At 46.6% G+C, this 22,263-nt stretch overlaps 1 protein-coding gene and 1 long non-coding RNA gene across 11 annotated transcripts in view; one reads left to right on the top strand and one right to left on the bottom strand.

The window, feature by feature from the left end:
* The first annotated feature begins 635 nt into the window (after positions 1-635).
* Positions 636-21,206, top strand: RBM17 (RNA binding motif protein 17). The gene is made up of 12 exons (XM_083573041.1): positions 636-856; positions 3,220-3,360; positions 4,156-4,272; positions 6,202-6,368; positions 7,153-7,250; positions 9,753-9,809; positions 12,590-12,737; positions 15,508-15,659; positions 16,236-16,309; positions 17,803-17,901; positions 19,602-19,674; positions 20,873-21,206. The coding sequence occupies exons 2-12, from the start codon at positions 3,238-3,240 to the stop codon at positions 20,974-20,976; spliced, it is 1,212 nt and encodes a 403-aa protein (XP_083429167.1). The 5' UTR covers positions 636-856; positions 3,220-3,237; the 3' UTR covers positions 20,977-21,206.
* The window catches only part of LOC310743135, a 252,921-nt gene continuing 238,525 nt past the window's right edge, over positions 7,868-22,263 (bottom strand). For 8 of the 10 annotated variants that reach the window (XR_014538789.1, XR_014538790.1, XR_014538791.1 and 5 more), the window contains exons 2-3: positions 8,876-8,992; positions 7,868-7,977 (exon numbers count right to left, since the gene is read on the bottom strand). This is a non-coding gene — a long non-coding RNA (uncharacterized lncRNA). Of the gene's footprint in view, positions 7,978-8,875; positions 8,993-13,824; positions 13,946-22,263 lie in introns of those variants that run through there. The other 2 variants (XR_014538797.1, XR_014538798.1) reach the window with 2 other exon arrangements.

Genomic DNA, 22,263 nt, shown 5'->3' with positions numbered 1-22,263 from the left:
ATCCATGAAGGGGATCATGGAACCTAAGAAGGTAAAATCTCTCACTGCCTCCATTTCTTCCACTTCTATTTGCCAGGAGGTGATGGGACCAGTGGCCATGATCTTAGTTTTTTTGATGTTGAGCTTCAGACCATATTTTGCACTCTCCTCTTTCACCCTTATTAAAAGATTCTTTAATTCCTCCTCACTTTTTGCCATCAAGGTTGTGTCATCTGCGTATCTGAGGTTGTTGATATTTCTACCGCAATCTTAATTCAGGCTTGGGATTCATGCAGTCCAGCCTTTCTCATGATGAAAGGAAAGAGAGCATACATGCTCACACGTTCAGTCACACTGAAAAGATCGCCCACGTATAGCTGGATGAGCGCTATAAGAGGGGAAATGTAAACAGATCAAGAGGTCTATGAAATACTCGCGGGGTTTGTGTTTTGAGTCATGCGCCACTAGGGGTCAGCAGAGAGCTTCCCCCAGCCTACGCAGTTTGCGCAGCGCCTATAGGGCTGCAAATGGCCTCCTTCCGCGCGCTGCCTGCTCGAGGGCCGTAGCGTTCCCATTCTCGCCTGCGTACGCGGCTGGCGTAGACTTCCTCCCGCCCGTAGGGTCGCCGGAGTCCTTTGCCTGGCTCCTCCCACCCGGCCGCTGCGGCGTTTGCGCAGCCGCCGTTTCACCCTCTTAGCTCGCCGCTCTTAGCGGGCGCTTCTAGGGAGGAGGAGCCTGATTGGTTCGCGCCGGCCGTGACGCGGGAGCTTTCCTTGGCCGAAGAGGAGGCACCTCCTTCGGCGTCGGGTCCTACGCGAGGCCCCGGCTTTGAGGCCTGCACGGAAGGACTGGGAGGCCTTCGCCGGGCGGGGAAGAGGTAAAACGCCAGGCTTGAGTGGCTTCGGAGTACGAAAAGGAATCCAGCCTGAGAGACGGCTGTCGTTCGGTTTGCTTTGAAGGGTGTGGGAGAAAGCGGTTAACCGGAGAACCAGGTTTGCTTGCCTGCTTCGCCTCGTGACAAAGAATCGCATTTCGAAAAGAAAAAGGGAAAAAAAGGTTAATTTTAAACATCGGGTCCCTCTCATGGGCTACTTTTGCGGGCAGTAGCGTGTGTTCCTGAGCATGTGCAGAGCGCCTCTCAGTCAGCAATTAGAAACATCGGAAGCCGCCGTATACTCAATCATAACTTTGGGTCCATCTAGCGTAGTATTGCCAGTACGGACTGGCAGCAGCTCTCTGGGGTTTCAGGCAGGGAACCTTTCATTTTATTTTTATACATTTCACTCCTGATACTCAGAACTTTGGATCCATTTAGCTCCATATTACCTGCACTGACTGGCAGCAGCTCTCCAGAGTTTTAGGCAGGGGATCTTCCCCAGCCCTGCTTGGAGATGTCGGGCCTTGAACTTGGGACCTTCTGCATGCAAAACTGATGCTCTATACCAGTGTTTCCCAACCTTGGGCCTCCAGCTGTTTTTGAACTACAACTCCCATCATCCCTGACTAGCAAGACCAGTGGCAAGGGATGATGGGAATTGTAGTCCAAAAACAGCTGGAGGCCCAAGGTTGGGAAACACTGCTCTATACCACTGGCCCTTCCTAAGAACATAAAGGTAAAGGGACTGGACCCCTGACCATTAGGTCCATTCGTGGCCGACTCTGGGATTGCGGCGCTCATCTCGCTTTACTGGCCGAGGGAGCCGACGTACAGCTTCTGGGTCATGTGGCCAGCATGACTAAGCCACTTCTGGCGAACCAGAGCAGCACACGGAAACGCCGTTTACCTTCCCACTGGAGTGGTACATATTTATCTACTTGCACTTCGTGCTTTCGAACTGCTAGGTTGGCAGGAGCAGGGACCGAGCAACGGGAGCTCACCCTGTCGCGGGGATTCGAACCTGCGACCTTCTGATCAGCAAGTCCTAGGCTCTGTGGTTTAGCCCACAGCGCCACACGCGTCCCTCCTAAGAACATAGGAAGTTGCTTTTTACAGAATTGAACTATCAGTTTATCTACACCAGGGGTTGGCAAGGTTTACTGGCCATTGAGATCGTCTGTGGGCCGGACTGGTGCAGCGTGATGCTGGAAATCGTGTCTGCGCATATCCACGGCACCGGAAATCGCTTCTGTGCATGCCCAGACGCTGAAAATTGCCCCTGTGCAGAAGCGATTTTTGGCGTCTGGAGATGTGCAGACACGATTTCCGGTATCTGCACGTGCACCAGGGCTGGGGCACCTCTGGTTTGGACTCCCAGCTGCCATGAGCTCCAGCCATTATCGGCAGTGGCCAGGAATCATGGGAGTTGTAGTCCAGCATTCTGAGGACTGTAGGTTCCCCTCTCCTGGTATGCCCCGTAGAGGACTTTAAGGTCTATGAATAATCACAGTTTAGAGGTCCCAGGCCCTAAGGAAGTCAGATTATCCTCCACCAGGGCCAGGGCCTTCTCAATGATGGCTCCGTGGAATGCTCTGTCCCATGAGACCAGGGCCCTGCAGGATTTAACTTCCTTCGGCAGGGCCTGTAAGACAGAGCTATTCCGCCTGGCTTTCAATTTGAACTTAGCCTGATCTTTTATTCCCCTTCCTTCCCTCCCTCTCCCCTTTTTATGAATATTACCCGCTCTGGGATCCCACAGCTAATTCTCCCCTGGTCTCCTCAGCGGGCCAAATAGGACTAATTTAGCCAGCTAGCCTTGGTGATCATCTAATGTTTATTGGATGGATTTCCCCCCTAAATTGATTTTTGAATTCTGAATTTATTGTAATTCACGTTTTATACTGTATTTTATGCTGTTTTTTGTTGCCTCAAATAAGTGTTTTAAATTTGTTGTTAGGTGCCCTGAGCCCGGTTTTCTGAATCGGGAAGGGCGGGGTATAAATAAAAATTTATTATTATTATCTCTGGACAACTCTTAGTGGTAGCAGCACTCCTGGATTTCATTCTCGGTCCTTCCTGGAGATTTCGGGGATTGAACCCGAAGCCCTCTCAGTGCAAAACTGACGCTGCACCACTGAGCTATGACCATTCCCAAATAGGAATGTATAAAAGTTAAGGAAAGGACATTCCAGCTGAACATCAGGAAGAATTTTTCTGACATTAAGAACTGTTTGACAGTGGAACAGTCGGAGGTTGTGTACTCAGGCTATTGTGCACCAGGGCAAGATTTCAAGGGCACCACCGGCAACTCTTGAGTAAAATGATAATATGATTTGTTCCTTCTCATCCTCTCTGATTCCTAGCTCTGAGCTCGAAAGAAAATGTCGCTTTATGATGATTTGGGAGTGGAGACCAGTGATACGAAAACAGAAGGCTGGTCCAAAAACTTCAAACTTCTGCAGTCTCAGTTGCAAGTGAAGAAGGCAGCTCTCACCCAGGCAAAGGTACAGTGAAGACTCTATTAGAAATACACTGTCCTAACCTTGACGAAAATTAAAAGCTACTTCAAAGTGCTTTTGAAGTGCATAGCTTATTGAATAATGTAAAAATTAGCTAGCCACTGAATTGGAGCCCAGAAATGATAATTGAAAACAGGAATTCAAGCTCTTGGGTTTTTAGATGCTGACCCTAGAGTGTTCTGCCTTAAGTAAACTGGAAAGGTTCGATTGCGCTGCTCAGCATCTTCATCTGAGATTGATAGCTTGCATCATCATTCAGTCTCCGGGGGCTGTTGAATGAATCATGTGCATTATAATCCTAATACCTTGAGGGAGACCAAATTACTGTAATTTGCAATGTTACATCACCTTCATCTTGTTTCCTGTATTTGAAAATCAGGCTTGAATGGGACAAGGGGATCTCCCAGAATTCTGATTCTGCTAAAACCTGAGCACATGTTCTGAGCATTTTCCCATCCATCTATTATCTCCACTTCTGGATAATAGAAGCAAATGAAGGGGGGTTCAGGAAAAAAAATAACAACAGTCAAGATCATTGGAAAGTCTGGTTAGCAATATTTCCCCATAATTCCAGTAGTTTTTCTTAATGACAGCTTTTATAACGGTTTTTGAGAGCAGTATTCTTTCTTTTTTGCAATTTTTTGGGGTGTGACAAGCCTTTCCCTGCCCCGCAAACAAATTGCTAAATGATCTAGGGTGGAAAGGAACACGGGACATTTTGTAGAACAGCAACATTTCTGGTGCTGAGTAAAGTGTCTTCTTGTAATGTACTTACTTTAGAGTCAGCGAACAAAGCAAAGCACAGTCCTTGCTCCCGTGATTGACCTGAAGCGAGGCAGTGCATCTGATGAGCGACAAATTGTAGACACCCCTCCTCACGTGGCAGCTGGCCTGAAGGTAAGACTGGAGCTGCTCCGAGGCAAACTGGTCTTTTTTGGGTGGGGGCTCATATAGTGGAATCCTAAATGCAGAAAATTGCCAGCCAGGAAACTGTGAGACACTTTCATCATGATGGTTTCTAAAATTGATCCGTGCAATAAAGGTGTTAAGTGATAGGGATCTTTAAATGACCTTTTATGAGACTAGTGCTGTCACACTTTTGCAAACATGTTAATGTGATAATGCCTTAATGTTTTTAAATCTTAAGTCGCTCGAAGACCTTTTAGGTAACAAGTGACTAGTAAGTATAAATAATAAGTACAGTAATAATAATACTGATTATAATAATAACGTCGTGTTATCTGAATACATTCAGTGGTTTTCAACCTTGGGTCCCCAGATGTTTTTGGCCTACAACTCCCATGATCCCTAGCTCACAGGACCAGTGGTCAGGGATGATGGGAGTTGTAGGCCAAAAACATCTGGGGACTTGAGGTTGAGAAAGGCTGTAGATGATTGGTTTGTCCCAATTTGTGCAAAACACTCAACAACAGTAACTAAGGGAGGATCAACCAATAAAGTTGCATTAACAGAGTTGGGGGGGAAATGAATGTTAGCAGGAACAGTGGCTTGCAGAGAGCTGCAACAGAGGGTATTCCAGTCAACAGTGTAAATTTTAAGCTAGGTCCCCAGATGCGTACAAAGGGGGCCTTTGACAAATTGCCTAACGGTGTGTGTTGCCTGATGAGGCTCCAAGGAAAGTGTTTCACAGCCTTCGTACCATCTCTGAGTAGCACTGTTTCTAAGTAGCTGCCATATTATTCTCCCAAAGGCATAATACTTGGGTACTCTTGCAGAGATCTCCTCTGCCGCTGGGGAGCGCAAGTGGGGAGGGCGCTGTTGTGCTCAGGTCCCAGTTGCAGAATTCCTATGGACATTGGTTGTCCACTATGAAAACAGGATGTTGGGCTAGAGGGCCTTTGGCTTGTTCTGGCAGTGCTCTTCTGATGTTCTTGATGGAGATGGGTTGAGGTTCATAAGGGAGTGGATGCTCTTGAAGGAGTGTTTGCCTGGTCCTTTCACTGCTTACAGACAAGAGCAAGCACAATGAAATGAAACCAGAAGCAAACTGAAAAAGCAGCGCAGTTTGGGTGGGCAAAACACCGTATTTTTCGCTCTATAAGACGCACACGGCCATAAGACGCACCTAGTTTTAGAGGAGGAGAACAAGAAAAAAAATATTCTCTCCCTCTCTGCGCAGCGCCCCTTCAGCGAAGTGGCAGGAGAAACGGAGCCCCTGCCGTTTCTCCTCCCGCTTTGCTGAAGGGGCGCTGCGCAGAGAGGGAAAGCTGTGCAGCGCCTCTCCAGCAAAGCGAAGCCAGGAGAGCAAGAGGGATCGGTGCACACCGATCCCTCTTGCTCTCCTGGCTTCAGGGATAGCCGCCTGAAGCCTCTGGAGCGCAGCGGAGGCTTCGTTTTGCTTTCGCTGAAGCCATGGAGCCTGCATTTGCTCCATGAGACGCACACACATTTCCCCTTCCTTTTTAGGAGGAGAAAAGTGCGTCTTATAGAGCGAAAAATATGGTGAATACAATACGGGCAATAGAACCCAAAGGGCGATGGGTGCTTTTATCAGACAGAATTACTGCTTTGGAAAGGGTCGAGCAGGCAGTTTTTGTGCCGACTCGGTGCATCCAGGTCCAACCCCAACTACTCTGGGCGCCGTAAGTGGAATGCAGATCTTGGCCTCATCCCGATTGCAGATCAGCAAAAGGGCAGCTGTTGACATTGGTTTTGGGGGAGGTTGTTTTTCTGTATGTTGGGTTTCGAGAGGAAATCTTTGGGAAATACTTTGAAAGTGAAATCGGCGGCACTCGGGGAGGCCTCTTGCCTGTTGCAATTCCGTTGGCTAGCTTTCATCAGCGCTTCTCCCCCTTTCAACCCCAGGACCCCGTCCCCAGTGGCTTTTCTGCAGGAGATGTCTTGATTCCTTTGGCTGATGAGTATGACCCCATGTTTCCCAACGATTACGAGAAAGTAGTAAAACGCCAGCGGGAAGAACGGCAAAGGCAGCGTGAGCTGGAGAGGCAGAAAGAGATTGAAGAAAGAGAGAAGTAAGTCACCTGGGCCGTAAACCATCCACCTACATGCTTGTCTTAGCCATTTTGATGGTGTTAAAGTCTTTACGAGCTGAATAATTTTGTAAGACATCAGGTCAGCTGATAATATTTCTCATCTTGTAAATCCTTAATTAAATCTGTGATACAGTTAATTCACTTGTTTGGGCACGTTCGCTACAGGATATCATAGGCTCTCAGGTCCTATTTGTATGAGGAAGTTGGATATCAGTGCATCCAAGTTTTCACCTTTCAGAACAATTTTCCTTGGCATTTGAGATCAATGTACAGTGAACCAGTATTGATTTATTTCTGTGTGAATGGTATCTGGACTTGCCAAGGAGCTGCCTCAAATCATAAGCACTTGGACAGAAAGAAGTACCCCATCATTAATTTGTTGTTGTTGTTGTTTAGTCGTTTAGTCGTGTCTGACTCTTTGTGACCACATGGACTGGAGCACGCCAGGCCCTCCTGTCTTCCACTGCCTCCCGCAGTTTGGTCAAACCATCATTAATTAGTGTGCTCCTTTAGGGCAAAAATCAGTTTTTGCCCAGACTTTGGATAGAAAGGAATTACTCTAATAAAACTGCTAGTGATGGATTCCGTAGGAACTACGCCAACCCTTGCAGCAAAAGAAATACAGAGAGTACCTCCAAAATGCATCTGTAAACATTTGTATTTCGTAATTGTTGTAGGCAAAACACACCCTGCATTGCGAAGTGTGCTCTGTGGGTTCCCTGCACCTGAGGATTGTCATCTTAATTTCTGTTTTAATTTCAAGGAGGCGCAAAGACAGGCATGAGGCGAGTGGATTTTCAAGGCGGCCGGATCCAGATTCAGACGAAGATGAAGATTACGAAAGAGAGAGGCGGAAAAGAAGTAAGGAAATCCTAGTCACAGAGCACGGCCTTGGTTGAATACTGTAATCTCAGTTAGATGTGATGGGTTCTTCCCCTTGCCTAGAGACCAGTGTTGGTGCCCATCAGGTTGTGGCATCTTCTGGGGGCCTCTTGGGGCTGCCAGCCTCCTTGTCGTGTGGTCACCTTTGAACCAGCCTACCCAGGGGCAGCAAGCCATTAGGGGGATGCCCCTAGATAAGTTCTCTGGTGGGCACGAAGAGCTCCCTGCAGCCCTTGAGAGCAGACTTTTTTTGTTGGCAGCCCTGTAGCAAACTGCTGCTGCCACCTGGTTAAGTCTGCTCATGAGTGAGTGCAAGAGAGGGTACGCAGTGGTGCCAAGCAAGGAGCTGGTTAGTGCTTAAGGACTTGCTGAGAACAGAAAGTTCAGGGTCTATCAAAAGCTGGAGTTACTTTTCTGCATCAATTGTGGCTGCTGATTTATCTCTCTTTTGTATAGCAAGGGTGGCTTCTCTCCCACCCAGACCAGACAACCCCATCATGTCCTTGATGCTATCAGTGTTGCATCACAATGCAACACACAATGGGTTTTGGTGGCGGGGGAGAGGCAGGAATGGTCTTTTTCTCTCTCCCAGTAAAAATCCTTTGTAGCGTCCCAGTGCTTAAATGACAAGATGTTCCATAGATTTTGGCGATGACTTTGAAGGTCATGGCTTGGGGAAGTCTTCCATGTAGCCTGGGTTCTGAATCTGTAAAAGGGAAATGGCAGCGAGACTGGTTGCGGGGTTTAAAGCAATCCCGGATTTGTGAGCGTGCCATTTAAATTATCGCCGACATTGAAGAGGCAGCAATGGAGAAGTGGCAAAGTAGGGGACCACCTAGACATTTCCAACTATTGAAGTTTTCTTCAAATTTACTCCGTAACTCCAGGTATAGGGCGGTATATAAATTCAATAAATAATAATAATAATAATAATTTTAAGTTGCCAGCTTTAGTTGGGCTTCCTTCCTTTTGGGAACTGGAAATAAATAACTTTGTAATGGAGATCTTGCAGAACACAGTTCCCAATTGTAGAGGGCTTTATTGCTTGAAGAAATATGCTCTCTTGTGCTTCTCGGCATTGTGTCATCTCTCTGAGCTGCACTTTTAATTCCCTGGCTGACTTTGAGCCATGTTAATCTCACCAAACCTCTGGCTCTCTTCCTCCCATTATGCTCTCTTCTTTTGCTGTTCAAGAACCCATTTCCACTGGGATCGGTGTTGGCAGATGCACAGGACAGGTGACTGGTCGCAGAATATAAGGAGGCCTTTATTGTGCCCCAATTAACCAAGCAAAATCACCCTGGCGGTTTCTTGCCGGGTGTCTTATTTCTGGCATGGAACAAGCTGTGCCAGACCTTGGGGTCTGAAGCCTCTAAAAGGGGGCTCTGTGTTTTTCTCACACAGATTTTGAGGAAAGGGGCATCTGGTGGAGCCATATTTCCAAAGACCCTGGGCTTATACCTTTTAGGAGCCAGGAGTGGCAGAAACCAGCGGCAAAGTGATAGAACAGCTGCACACCTCTCTGATACCCCAACCCTTTCATATCAGCGGCAATGTGTCATCAAAGTTTTCATTCTTTTGGTTGATTGTAGCCTGGGGCTTACCAAGGCAACTCAGTGTTGGGATGTAGTTCAGGACATGCTGAGCTTTGGGGATGCTTTCTGGCTCCAGGTGCCTCCCTAGGCATTGATGCTTTTATCACTGAAGTTGAGTGCATTGAACTAATAATAATAATCATAATCATAATAATAATAATAATAATAATAATAATAATAATTTATTTATACCCCGCCCTCCCCAGCCAAGACCTGGCTCAGGGCAGCTAACACCAGGTATAAAAACAATTGATTAAAATAGAACTTAAAAACAAGATTAAAGTACAGTGGTACCTCGGGTTACATACGCTTCAGGTTACATACGCTTCAGGTTACAGACTCTGCTAACCCATAAATAGTGCTTCAGGGTGAGAACTTTGCTCCAGGATGAGAACACAAATTGTGCTCTGGCGGCACCCCATTGCCCAAGGTGGTGCTTCAGGTTAAGAACAGTTTCAGGTTAAGTACGAACCTCCGGAACAAATTAAGTACTTAACCCGAGGTACCACTGTACAACATTAAAATGCAGCCTCATTTCAGTAGAAACTGAAATCAAAAACTTTTTGGAGATGAAAACGTCAAATCTTCACCAAGGCCAGCTACCCAGACTGGTCCCACATGGGCCAGAAAAAAGTCAGGGAAGTCCCCAAATAAGAGTTCCATCACAGAAGGAGAAAGGAAAGAGGGGGAGTGGATCAAGTTATGCATATGCGGTGTAATATCTCTTTATCCCATCAGCGCACACGCCTAGCCTGTTGAACCTCCAGAAAGACAGTTACGTTGAGTCCATTGCAGCAAAACCAAGGAAGAATCTCTGATTCTTGTGACAGCTATTAAGTCTTGCAGATTCCTTCATTCTTTTTCATGCAATTGTTTCCTTTCACAGGTATGGGAGGAGCTGCCATTGCACCACCTACTTCTTTGGTTGAGAGGGACAAAGAACGTATGTTTAAATTATTATTATTTTTCTTTGAAGTTGCTAATGCCATGGCTTTCAAAAATGTCTTACCTTCAGCGGATGCTTTCCAGGGACACCCAGCTGCTGTGGATGTCTGCCACAAAACCCTGGGCACTGCAGATGATATGAGGGCTGGATGCACACTTGGTTTCTGCAGGGCCCTGGACCAGCCTCTTGGGCCTCTCCATCACCTTGTGCAAACTGAAATTTATTCTTCACAGGCTGCAAGCCTGTGTATGAGTTGTAGCCTTTTGGGCTGTTTGGAAGGGGTGTTCATGTGAATGAATTCTCCCTGAATTCACAGAATGCTAGCACGTCAGGAAGAACGCTAGGCTAGAAAGACATCTTCTCCATGACATGTTAGGTTTTTGCATGTGTAGGAATCTCTTTTTTGGAGTTGGAGGGAGAGCATTCATTTTACGACAGCTTCCTTCCACCCCAAGTCGTAGTCCAAAACGGTACAGTTGAGACAGATTACCATAGCTGCTGTTTGTAAGAACGAGGTTCTAGTGATTAGTCTGCTGTGGCAGCCGAAGAGTGAAAGGGTTGGAGAGACCTGTCAGGAATAAGCATGGACCAATGGTACTAAATAGTATGGGAAACAGCCTTACTAGAAAAATTAACCGATAAACTGAAACTGACACGGGGACAAATAGAAGAAGACGCCTTCACCCTGGTATGGCTCCTCTTTATCACATACACATCCCAACAAGACAATGACAAAAATCCACCAACAACATACAAATCAATACGGCTAACCTGATCCAAAACACCCACCCACCCCACTCACACACGAAAACAAAGACCACCACAGCCAACCACAAATGAACAGCCACACCCTCGGCCAACCCCAACCTCTCTCACCACCAAAGGAACACAAGTGAACCTGCACAAGCAACGCTGACACAAAACCTCACATATATTAAGTAAAATAGAAACATCACCACCCACCCCCACCCCCACTCATATTTCCCCCCTCCACCTCTTTCCCCCTATTCTTCCTAATGTCTCAACAAATGAAACCGATTTGTAAAAAAAAAAAAAGTGTTACATAGAAAAAAATATGAGAGAGAGACATTGCACATACCTTTGTAAATCAAGAAAATCTTTAATAAAAATACACTTTAAAAAAAAATAAAGAAGAGTGAAAGGGTGAGCAAATGCTTTTTGAGGTGGCACCATGTCTGCCATTACTGATCTTCTCGATGACACACACACGCCGGATAGGCGTCTAAATGACTCCAAAGCAGCTTGGAAGTCAGCCTGAAGATTCCCGTGCTAAACCTGGCAAGTGTGCATGAATGTCATTGAAAATGGTTTCGTCTGAAAGCGTTAGTCAGTGCGGCGCTTCCTCACTGCTGGCAGCAGTCTGCACTGTGGCTTGTTTCAGCTGACAGGGCTTTTAAAAAAAACTACACCTAGGGTAGCCAGTTGCTACCTTAGCAGTTGAACCCCAGGTGTTTCCACTTTGCACATTGTGTTAGACTTCTGGGAATTTGGGTGGTTGCATTTTTCACAGTCATGTTCACGCACCTGTTGTGGTCTAGGTTGGAGGAGGGAACAACTGCATGATCTGTAAATAAGATGGGCCCCTCTTCTGTTTTGCTTCCATTTCTCAGAATGGGTGGGACAGAGTTTGCTTAAGCCATTCATCCCTGTTGTAATAGCAAGAGCGGTGGTACATTGTTGGGAAATAGACCATGGGTCTCGCACAAGGTAGACAAGAAAGTGAGCATGAACAAGCCAGTGAGGGGCTTGCTGTCCTAAGGAACGTGGGGTATTAGGCCTGCGAGCTGGCAGAGCCCTGGGACTCTGAATTTACCCATGGCAGCTTCCTGGGATTCTTGGAAAGCAAGGGGAGCGCCTTCCGTTTCTGACTCCTCCGGGTCCAGTTATCTGGAAGCGAGCTGCAAAGGGGTGTGTGCAGGTGTGATGGTTGGGGAAATGAAGCAGCTCATTAAATGTAGCCGTCGAGCTGAGTTGTGCAGAAACAAGTCGATGTTCAAGGTTGCATTGTGGTTTTCTTTTTAATCTTGAGAAATTCTGCACTCATCCATTAGGTGGCACATTATTTATGGTGGGTAGGATGAGGGTGGAGCTGTGGGTTAAACCACAGAGCCTAGGACTTGCTGATCAGAAGGTTGGCGGTTCGAATCCCCGTGACGGGGTGAGCTCCCGTTGCTCGGTCCCTGCTCCTGCCAACCTAGCAGTTCGAAAGCACATCAGAAGTGCAAGTAGATAAATAGGTACTGCTCCGGCAGGAAGGTAAACGGCTTTTCCGTGTGCTGCTCTGGTTTGACAGAAGTGGCTTAGTCATGCTGGCCGCATGACCCGGAAGCTGTAAGCCGGCTCCCTCGGCCAATAAAGCGAGATGAGCGCCGCAACCCCAGAGTCGGTCACGACTGGACCTAATGGTCAGGGGTCCCTTTACCTTTACCTTAGGAAAAAAATGGATGAATGGGGGATTGTCCCCACCCCCAGTTGTATATTTATTTTGAAGAATTTGTCTATTCTCTTGTGCTGATTCTCATGGCACCACAGCCCCTTTACATTGGACCTCTCGCTTGCCATTACTAGCTTTGAATGACATTTGCGCCGGATCAGGTGTTTAGCGGGCAAGATAACGGAGATGTGGGAGCTGGAACTTACAAGGCTGTTCAGTTATCTGTGCAAGCGAGTCAGGAAACACATGCTGGCCATAATGGAAATGCATGGTTTTTTTGTGGTTTTTCGGCTTAATGTTGAACGTCCCACTTCGCTTCCAGCTGTATCGTCGTCATTCCCGTATGAAGAAGAGCCCAGGCCTCGCGGTTCATCATCATCCAAAGCAGCCATTCCTCCCCCGATGTACGATGAGCCCGAGAGGCCTCGATCCCCGACAGGACCCAGCAATTCCTTCCTTGCTAACATGGGGTGAGCGAATGCAACCATTTCAGGCACTTCCTACAAAATGCCAGGAGGGGGCAGTGGTGGCCAGTACTGGGGAGCCACCCTGCGACTTCTGCATGCGCTATGGCATGTAAATTGTTATGCACCTTCTAATAACTCCAGCTTTGCTGTTGAGGTCAAGCCCAATGTCCAAGAGGTAGAGCTACAGTTCCCAGTAGCAGCTCCGGGTCTCCCCTTTTCTTGAGCGAAGATCTCTGCTGATGGAGGGCAAGTGGCTGCTGCGCAACGGCCACATAAAGCAGGGATATAGTTTGGGGACTCTGCATGCGGGCCACATGCTGTCTGCTGCTGATTTCAATTAATTTGGCATCTTGCAGCACCACGAGCCCCAGTGGCTGCTTACCTGGGTCTTGCAAACGGCAGGGGCTGGCGGCGGTGGTGGCGGAGGGACGATGAGCAGCGTGCAAAAGGGGCTGCTTAAAATGGCGGCTGCTCGAGCGCTGCTGCTGCTGGCACCAACAAAGCCCAGCCCCTTTCCTCCTCTAGGCAGGGCGAGGAGAAGCCAGGAGGAGGGAGGGAAGAGGTGCTGCCGCTGTGTGAGGGAGAGGGAAAGAACGTGCGCGCTGGCGATCCTTGCAGCAGTTCCAGGACTGTCCACAGGCCGAATCCAGAAGGCAATTGGGCCTGATCTGGCCTGCGGGCCTTAATTTGCTGACCCATGGCCTAAGATAAATGAATTCAGCTCCTGACCTCAGAGAGGGGCAGATTTCTTTAGAGACCTGACCTTGACTTTAGCCTCCAGAGCTCCTTGCGGGCTGCAGTTCCATAAAACTACAGTACACAGGAATAGCTCAGGTCAAGTGCAGTCTGCAACGAAATCTTGCACTGTGTCCCTCGCATGCATGTTGATTCTTCTCTGCTCCAAGACTTGGGGAACTGCCTTCATAGGCTGTATATGCACTTACTCCTTCCCCTCCCTGGTGCATGAGATCATGCATGCACTTGTTGCTTTACTGTTCAGGAGCGGGGATGTTGCCTTTTGTAGGGCTGTGGCAGTCGAAATCCCCACGACGGGGTGAGCTCCCTTTGCTCAGTCCCTGCTCCTGCCAACCTAGCAGTTCGAAAGCACGTCAGAGTGCAATTAGATAAATAGGTACCGCTCTGGCGGGAAGGTAAACGGCGTTTCCGTGCGCTGCTCTGGTTCGCCAGAAGCAGTTTAGTCATACTGGCCACATGACCCAGAAAAACTGTCTATGGACATCTCTGCCAATAAAACGAGATGAGCGCCGCAACCGCAGAGTCGTCCGCGACTGGACCTAATGGTCAGGGGTCCATTTACCTTTACCTTTAATTTATACTTATGGATATAATGGCTCCGTCCTGCCTGCAATATGCTTGAATCTTCCTATAACGCACAGATGATCCTGCTATTCCTACAAAGTCATTGGCAACAATTCAGCTTTGAGGAGATGGGTGACATCAGGCATGGAGTTCAGCTTCCTGACTTCCTGAAAATCTAATGCTGGTTTTATGATGTGGCAGGGAAAAGGGGTAGAGTCCCGAGGCAGTAGAATAGCCTGTTCCCTTTCAGATTGCAAGTGGTGGCTCACAGTTTGGTACGCTCCCCAGAGAGAAATATCCTTCCAGCTAACAAACTGACATAGCAGATAGGTTCTGTTTTACGGCATTCTCTCTGAACTGCTGTTTAATAATAATAATAATAATAATAATAATAATAATAATAATAATAATAATAATAAATAAATAATTGCACAGAGCATTTTCTTCAAGGATTCATTCAAAAATGGATTCCCTTTGCCTGCAGTCTGAAGTGATAAAATTCATTTTGCTATCTTATTCTGTTTCGTGTATAACTTCATTAAAAAATAAATAAATTAAAGCTTCTAGCCCTTACAGATTCAGATATACTTGAAATCACCTGGGCAATGCTTCAGGAAAAACAAGGAATGGGCAATTAAGATTGTCAGTGTTCTATATACTTCCTTTCCCTTTGTTGTACTTATAATAAACCATGCAAAATGTTTAAACAATAGAGAATAAATTATGAAAAAAGAACAACATTATGAAAACTTGTCTTATGAACAGTTAGCTTGGAAATACGTTTCTCTTTGGACAGTCTGTCACTGATGATGATACAGTTTTGCTTGCTACCCCAGTTTAGTGAACAACTGTAGTTTGCTTGCGATATTTCAGAAAAGTAGCTGAATCTTGCTTATTCTCTGGGTGTGTTCATTTTGCTAAACACTTCTAGATAAATCTCAGGGGCTGCTGTGCCAGTTAACATTTTAGCATTTAATGCTGCAGAGGATCATCTGACTAACACATCCATTCTATCACCTGGTTTGCACGTAACGCTAAGCTGAAATGTGGCTTAGCAGGAATGAGCAAACATAGGGTCTCCCAGAGAGGAGATCGTTGCTTCTTTGCTGCCCCTTGGTAACTTCATTAGCTCCTTGCACCGAGCCAAGTTACAGTTTGGCTTAGCATTTGAATCCAGGCTCATGGCTTAGCTCCTGCCTGAAAAACCACAAACTTTGCCCTGTAGTTTGTAGCTGGTGGTGTGTCTGGCAGAGCTAAACCACAAGTCCAGGTCCAGATGACTTGCTAAGCCAAAACATGGTTCAGCTCCTCATAGCGACAAAGCGGCCGCAGTGTCCTCATTTGGAGCTGTACGCTTGCTCCTCCGTGCCAAGCCAAGGTTTAGTGCTGCAAACGAGAGCTGTGTGATTTCCCAAGGGGTTGCCCACTCAACCCGACTCTGTTTCATCTCCAGAGGCACAGTGGCGCACAAGATCATGCAGAAATACGGCTTCCGAGAGGGCCAGGGTCTCGGGAAGCACGAGCAGGGCTTGAGCACGGCGCTGTCGGTGGAGAAAACCAGCAAGAGAGGTGGCAAAATCATTGTCGGGGATGCTGCTGATAAAGGTAATTTGGGGAGACTTCTCTGGAGTAGGGAATAACCCTGTTCACAGGTGGGCAGCGGTGCTGAGGCAGAAAGGTGGGGTGACCTCATGCCACACAGACCAAGTGCTGATTATTGGGGGAAACTTAATAATTAACTGCCCTGTTGGTTTCCGTTCCTTTAATCAGCCTTGCATTCCCCTTTGTGTCCACCTGTAACAGGCTTAACTGAGGCTTATCTGCTTAAGCCTTTTCTTAAAGATCAGGTTAGTTCCTTGCTCTTGGGTGATTATTTGCCCCCTCCGGACTTCAGAAGTGCTGCAGAGCCTTTCGTCTGACAAGTGGTTTTACTCAAATTGAAATTGATGGAGCTAACTTAGACATGCTCACTAATTTCAGTGGGTCTGGCCTGAGTATAACTTAGCCTGAATAGGTCTGTTCTCTATGATCTGAATACCCACCCCAGATTCCCAGAATCACAAGAACACCCTCAGGCCTCCCTGGGTCAGGATTAACCTAGCATGTGATTGCTCACGAAGTAGCGATCCAGTATTTAATGTTGCCCTGTTCCTGCTTTCTTTCTTCCTTTCTGCATAACAGATGCCTCCAAGAAATCGGATTCGAATCCCTTAACAGAGATACTAAAGTGCCCTACCAAAGTGGTTCTCCTACGGGTGAGTCCCCCGCCCCCCCAATCTTTTAATTCGTGTGGATTAAGCCTCTGGCTGGTATTACAATACAGTGGAACCTCTACTCACGACCACAATCCGTTCGGGAGGCCTGTCCGTATGGTGAAACGGGTCGCTGGGAGAGGCGCCATTGTGTGCAGGTGTGGGCAGCGATTGTCCGCTTCTGCGCAGGCGTGAATGGCGATCGCCGCTCCTGTGCATGCGCGAACGGTGGCAAAACCACCAGTTACTTCCGGGTTTGCCGTGGTCGCAACTTGGAACGTCCACGAGTGGAGGTGTGGTGATCACACAGGGTCCCCGGACCTTTAACAGTCTATTGATCCCTGTACCACCACTGTGCTCACTTCCCTGCTGCCACCAACCCGTTACTCTCAGGTAAAACACTGAGTCCAGACAGTTGTTAAAAGTGAACCAAAGAAACAAGTTTATTTTACAAACATTAACAAGTTTATGGTTTCTCCAATAATATTCCTGTCAGTATCTTAACTTTAGTTTCTTTACCGGCCTATACCTTCCTAATACCTTCTGACTGATTATCTCAACTGTTTGACCAACTCCTCTTAACAAATTCTCTCCCTCTCTCACACCAGACTAGCCCAACCCACAGACTTATCTTATCTGTCTCTTCTAACTCCAGACTGTCTTCTCAACCACCCTAACTCTAACTCCTCAAAAAAACCTCTGTGCTTAAACCTTATACACAGTTAACTCTGCCCCCTGGTTAGTTATTTTACAATTAGTTAACCCATTCCCAATGAACCCAGTATGATGTCACACACCTAGGAGGGCAAACGCCACAGGAGGCAGTTATAAGTAGAGGTTCTACTGTATGCAAGGAAGCCGTGGCTCATAGGTTGCAGGAGAATGTTGTTCTGTGGACTTTTTGCAGGATTGAACATCCATCACCAGAAAGCGATCAGAAAACTGCTCGGCTGTATGTGAGAGGATATGGATGAACAGGGGTGCTCTATAGTGGGCCTTCAGTGAAAATATTTAAACGCCTTCTGCAGTCGTTGCCCAGCATTTGGAAAACAAAACACACACCCTAGTGGGGGAACCAGTTGTGCTTTCAGCCTAAAACAGCGTTTACACCAGCTTGGGGCTTTCCACATGTTTTGGGTGCCAACCCCCATAAGTCCCAGCCAGCAAACTGGTGGGAGTTGCAGGCTGAAACATCTGAGGCCAGCACTCAATGGTTGTGACATGGCATTTGTGCGTGGCACAGGGGCAGTTGCCCAGGGCACAAAATCGTTAAGGATGCAAAATTTTGACACCCGGTGCTGTCTCATTACAGCTGCGTGCTTCCGTTGATTCTTCTTCCATTATATCTGCAGCTGAAATCTCCCGCAGACGCTGTTAGGCAGTTGAATGCGCATGCGTACTCTGACAGTCCCCCCGCTTCCGCTCAGCCCTGAGCTCAGGCAACCCCTGCTATGCCACTGGCCCCCTCTTCAATTGGAATTTTTCTTTTTTTGCAGAATATGGTCGGAGCTGGGGAGGTTGATGAAGACCTCGAAGGCGAAACCAAGGAGGAATGTGAAAAATACGGCAAAGTGGGGAAGTGTGTCATCTTTGAGGTATTAGCTGGCATCATTTTCCATAGTTTCCTCGAGCGCCCCCCCCAGCAACAAAAATGTTATAAGCAGTGCACAAAAACAAAAGAGATACCTGACGGGCTTACAACACATTAAAAACACAAAACGTTGGCAAGAAGGAAATCTGTGGAGATCCAAAGTTACCCCACCATGAGCTGAAAATCTGCAGAGTAATTATATAGTTTATTTATATAAATGCCACAATTCTATAATTTCATTGTACATTGATCAAAACCCATATATTATATAGTTAAGAAAATACTGGCAAATTATATCACAGTTACCAAGAGGTTGGGTTTTTTTTTTTTTTACTAGAATGCAGAATAAAAGGCATGCCAGTTCTGTTGGAAAAACTGTTACTGTTTGCATTCTTGAACCCAAGAGTAATTAATAACAGGTAATTTTTGTGTATGACCATAAAATCTGGAGACTGATTTTCTCCCCCACGTGGTATGGGATGAAGCTATAGACCAGTCTAAATAAGATTCGCATGGCTTTTCCTTGTAGAATTTCAATGCACAACTTTTCTGAGTTCAGCATATTTAATCAAGGAATGCGACATCCTTATTTCTGAACAGTTAAAATTGTGCTTCACTTGTATACATCTGGCTACAATCTTCAACTGAAAATATTGCCATGACACAGCACACCATTTGACCCTGGAGTTTGAGCGCGGACTGATGTTTCTTGGTTGTTTGGCTGTCCTGTAAACTTTGCTAAGCTGGTCATTTCCCAAACCACCTGAAGCCCTTCAGACTAGGGCAGCACGGACTGCTCTTTTCAGCATCTGTCGTGCGTCATCCTGGCAGCCGCCAAACAATCCGATACTGGTTCATACAGTTGCTCCAGTTTTACATATCTAATCCTAAGTGTGTCAAAAGTCATCCGGCAGGCAACCTGAGTCGGTTGGAATTTTGAGCTGAAAGGAATCCTTGGGGATCACTTGCTCCATGTCCCAGAATGCAGACAGAGTTTGTTGTGTCTAAATTGAGAGAGCCAGTGTGGTGTAGTGGTTAAGAGCGGTAGACTCGTAATCTGGGGAACCGGGTTCGCTTCCCCGCTCCTCCACATGCAGCTGCTGGGTGACCTTGGGCCAGTCACACTTCTCTGAAGTCTCTCAGCCTCACTCACTTCATAGAGTGTTTGTTGTGGGGGAGGAAGGGAAAAGGAGATTGTTAGCCGCTTTGAGACTCCTTAAAGGGAGTGAAAGGCGGGGTATCAAATCCAAACTCTTCTTCTTCTTCTAAATTAACGCCTGGCAATCTTTCATGCAGTCCCTCCATTAAAAAAATTAAAATACAACAAAAACTCCCACCAAAATCTATTTATATCCTGTCCTGAATCTAAAGAGTTTGAGTCAGTCTGTGTTGTGTGTCCCCCCCCCCCACCAAATCCTTACATCAACCCTGTGAGGTTGGTTAGGGAGAGAGATTGTGGCTACTAAATAATTCCTAATCATGATTTCCCCCCCTCCAAACATTCGTTGGATTTAAGTAGTTACCTTTCAACTGCATTTATGTCAGCCCTTTGTCTTTTATCTAGCTGAAGCATGAGATTGATGTGGATTTATATATGATTCTTCAAAAGTAGTAATCCTTGGGAGAAATCGGAGGTTGCAGTATTGCTAGGGCTATTTCATTTTCACCTCTCTTTGCAATTGTTTGTTTGTTTCTTTTCCTCAGATTCCAGGGGCACCTGATGATGAAGCTGTGAGAATATTCCTAGAGTTCGAAAGAGTGGAATCTGCAATTAAAGGTAACAATCTAATAATGACCAGTCCAGTACTTAGCTCCTTATTTAATATTTACATCAATATTCCACTATTGCTTCAAGGTGGCATATGTGATTCCCTTTTCCATTCCCCATTTTATCCTCACAATAACCTTGTAAGGTAGGCTGGGCTGGGAAACTGCAACTGCTCCAAGGTCACCTGGTGAGCCGAGCAGGGTTTGAATCATGGTCTCCAAATCGTAGTCCAACTTCTGAAGTCTGCGGAACAATATTCAGTTCCATTTCTGGTTGTGGCAATATAGACTTAAGATGTGTCTCTTGAGCCTGGACTGATGCCCGGCGGGTAGACATTATTCTTTGTGGCTCCTTTGCATGACTCAAAGTCACACGTCTCAGTAACCGTCAGCCTCAGTCAACTTTGAAGCACCCACAGGATTAAACACCCAATATTAGTCCTCCCTTACTTACAAATGTTAAAAGCATCACAGGACCATATTTTAGAGGTCCCGGACCCTAAGGAAGTCAGACTATCCTCCACCAGGGCCAGGGCCTTTTCAGTGATGGCTCCGACCTGGTGGAATGCTCTGTCCCATGAGACTAGGGCCCTTCAGGATTTAACCTCCTTCCGTCGGGCCTGTAAGACAGAGCTATTCCTCATGGCCTTTAATTTGAATTCAGCCTGATTGTCCCTTACCTTCTCTTCCCTCCCCCTCCCCTTTTATGAAGATTACCTGCTCTGGGATCCCATAGCTAATTCTCCCCTGGCCTCCTCGCTGGCCCAAGTAGGACCAATTCAGCCAGCTAGCCCTGGGGATTATCTAATGCTTATTAGATGGATTTCCGCTAAATTGATTTCTGAACTTTGAATTTTATTGTTATTCATGTTTTTATACTGTATTTTATGCTGCTTTTACAATTAAGTGTTTTAAATTTGTTGTTAGCCCCCCCTGAGCCCGGTTTTTGAACCGGGAAGGGCGGGGTATAAATAAAAAATTATTATTATTATTATTATTATTATTGCCCAACTTGAACTGAAATGGATGCCCTCGTAAGCGTAATCTAGTGAACTTGACTTGGTTATTCTCCCACTTTTTCACCCAATTTCTAATAAGAAGGAATGTTTCTCTGGCTGGCGAATTGCTCTCTCGGCATTTGATGGGCATTAAAAATATTATTATTATTATTATTATTATTATTATTATTATTATTATTATTATTCCAGCCGTTGTTGACCTGAATGGAAGGTACTTTGGTGGACGAGTGGTGAAGGCATGTTTCTACAACCTGGACAAATTCCGAGTCTTGGACCTTGCGGAGCAAGTCTGATTTTCCTTCCCCGCCCCGCCCCCCCCCCCCGCCGGAGGCCAAACACGGATGCATCACGCCAGGAATCTCATGTTCTTCAACTCCATCCTGGGATTGCAGCAAGAGACAGCGTTGTTTAGAACAAACTGGAACTAAGTCCTTGAATGGACGTTTCTCGTTCGTTGTGTTGGACTGTTTATATTTTATTGTGGTAGAAAATTCCATAAAGATAATTGCCCGTTTTTCTTTAAGATCCAGCTGTTCTCTGTTTGCCTCCTCCAGAATCCTCCTGTAATTTGCAGGTGGGGCAGTGTTTTGTGCCTCCATCTTTCTGCTGAGTGGTACTACATGAACGCGTCCTGCTGCCTGCAGGGGGTCTGTCCTTGCCTCGCAAGCTCTGGTCCCCTTTCGCTTCCACTTAAGCGGCAGACCACAGTTCACCTTTAACCAGACAAACCTTGCATTACTTTTAAAGCCGAGAGTGAGAGAATTGAAGCACAGAAAGGGAAGCATGTGAGGTTCATTTCGTACTAAACTGTGGTTTGGTGTTATGTCTGAACCAAGCAAGATTAATCAGGAAGTTGGAAACAGCGGAGTGGGAAATGGGCCTAGTTCAGAACCGCTGCAGCTTAGAATAATAGAATTGTAGAATTGGAAGGGACCCCAAGGGTCATCTAGTCCAACTCGCTGCAATGCAGGAATCCCGGCTAAAGCCCCTGAGTGGCTAGGGAAACTCAGCCAGATGGGCGGGGTATAAATAATAAATTATTATTATTATCCCTGACAGATGGCCATCCAACCTCTGCATAAAAACCTCCAAGGAAGGAGAGCCCACAACCTCCCGTGGGAGTCCGTTCCCCTGTCAAACAGCTCTTACTGTCAGAAAGTTATTCTTGGTGTTCAATTGAAATCTCCTTTCTTGTAACTTGAAGCCACTGGTTTGAGTCCCACCCTCCAGAGCAGGAGAAAACAAGCTTCTTCTCTCTTCCATATTGAATTGAAATTGAAATACTTTATTGTCACTCGTACAACTTGTATACAGTGAGATTGCACAAGCACCCCCCACTCAGCTCTCTTAGTCTTAATTCCCCTCGTTTACTGACGCACACCCACCAAACCCAAAAGTCAGTTGCCCTCCTGTTATCTTTTCATTCAGCAGCCTAACAGCCCATGGATAGAAGCTGTTCTTTACCCTGTTGGTGCGACTAATCCTGCTTCTATGCCTTCTGCCCGAGGGCAGGAGATCAAGAAAGTGCCGGCCAGGGTGTGAATCATCCCTGAGAATTTTCCTCACTCTCCTGAGGCAAC

Source organism: Podarcis filfolensis (assembly GCF_964270895.1).
Source record: "Podarcis filfolensis genome assembly, chromosome: 10".
Taxonomy (NCBI): domain Eukaryota; kingdom Metazoa; phylum Chordata; class Lepidosauria; order Squamata; family Lacertidae; genus Podarcis; species Podarcis filfolensis.
Note: the sequence above shows the minus strand (reverse complement) of the source record. Positions and strands in the feature narration are given on the sequence as shown.

Coding starts and splice junctions, on each gene's coding strand:
- RBM17 (XM_083573041.1), top strand. CDS start 3,238: ATGTCGCTTTATGATGATTTGGGAGTGGAGACCAGTGATACGAAAACA. Junction 12,738..15,507: donor TCCTTCCTTGCTAACATGGG/GTGAGCGAATGC, acceptor TTTCATCTCCAG/AGGCACAGTGGCGCACAAGA. Junction 16,310..17,802: donor CCAAAGTGGTTCTCCTACGG/GTGAGTCCCCCG, acceptor CTTTTTTTGCAG/AATATGGTCGGAGCTGGGGA.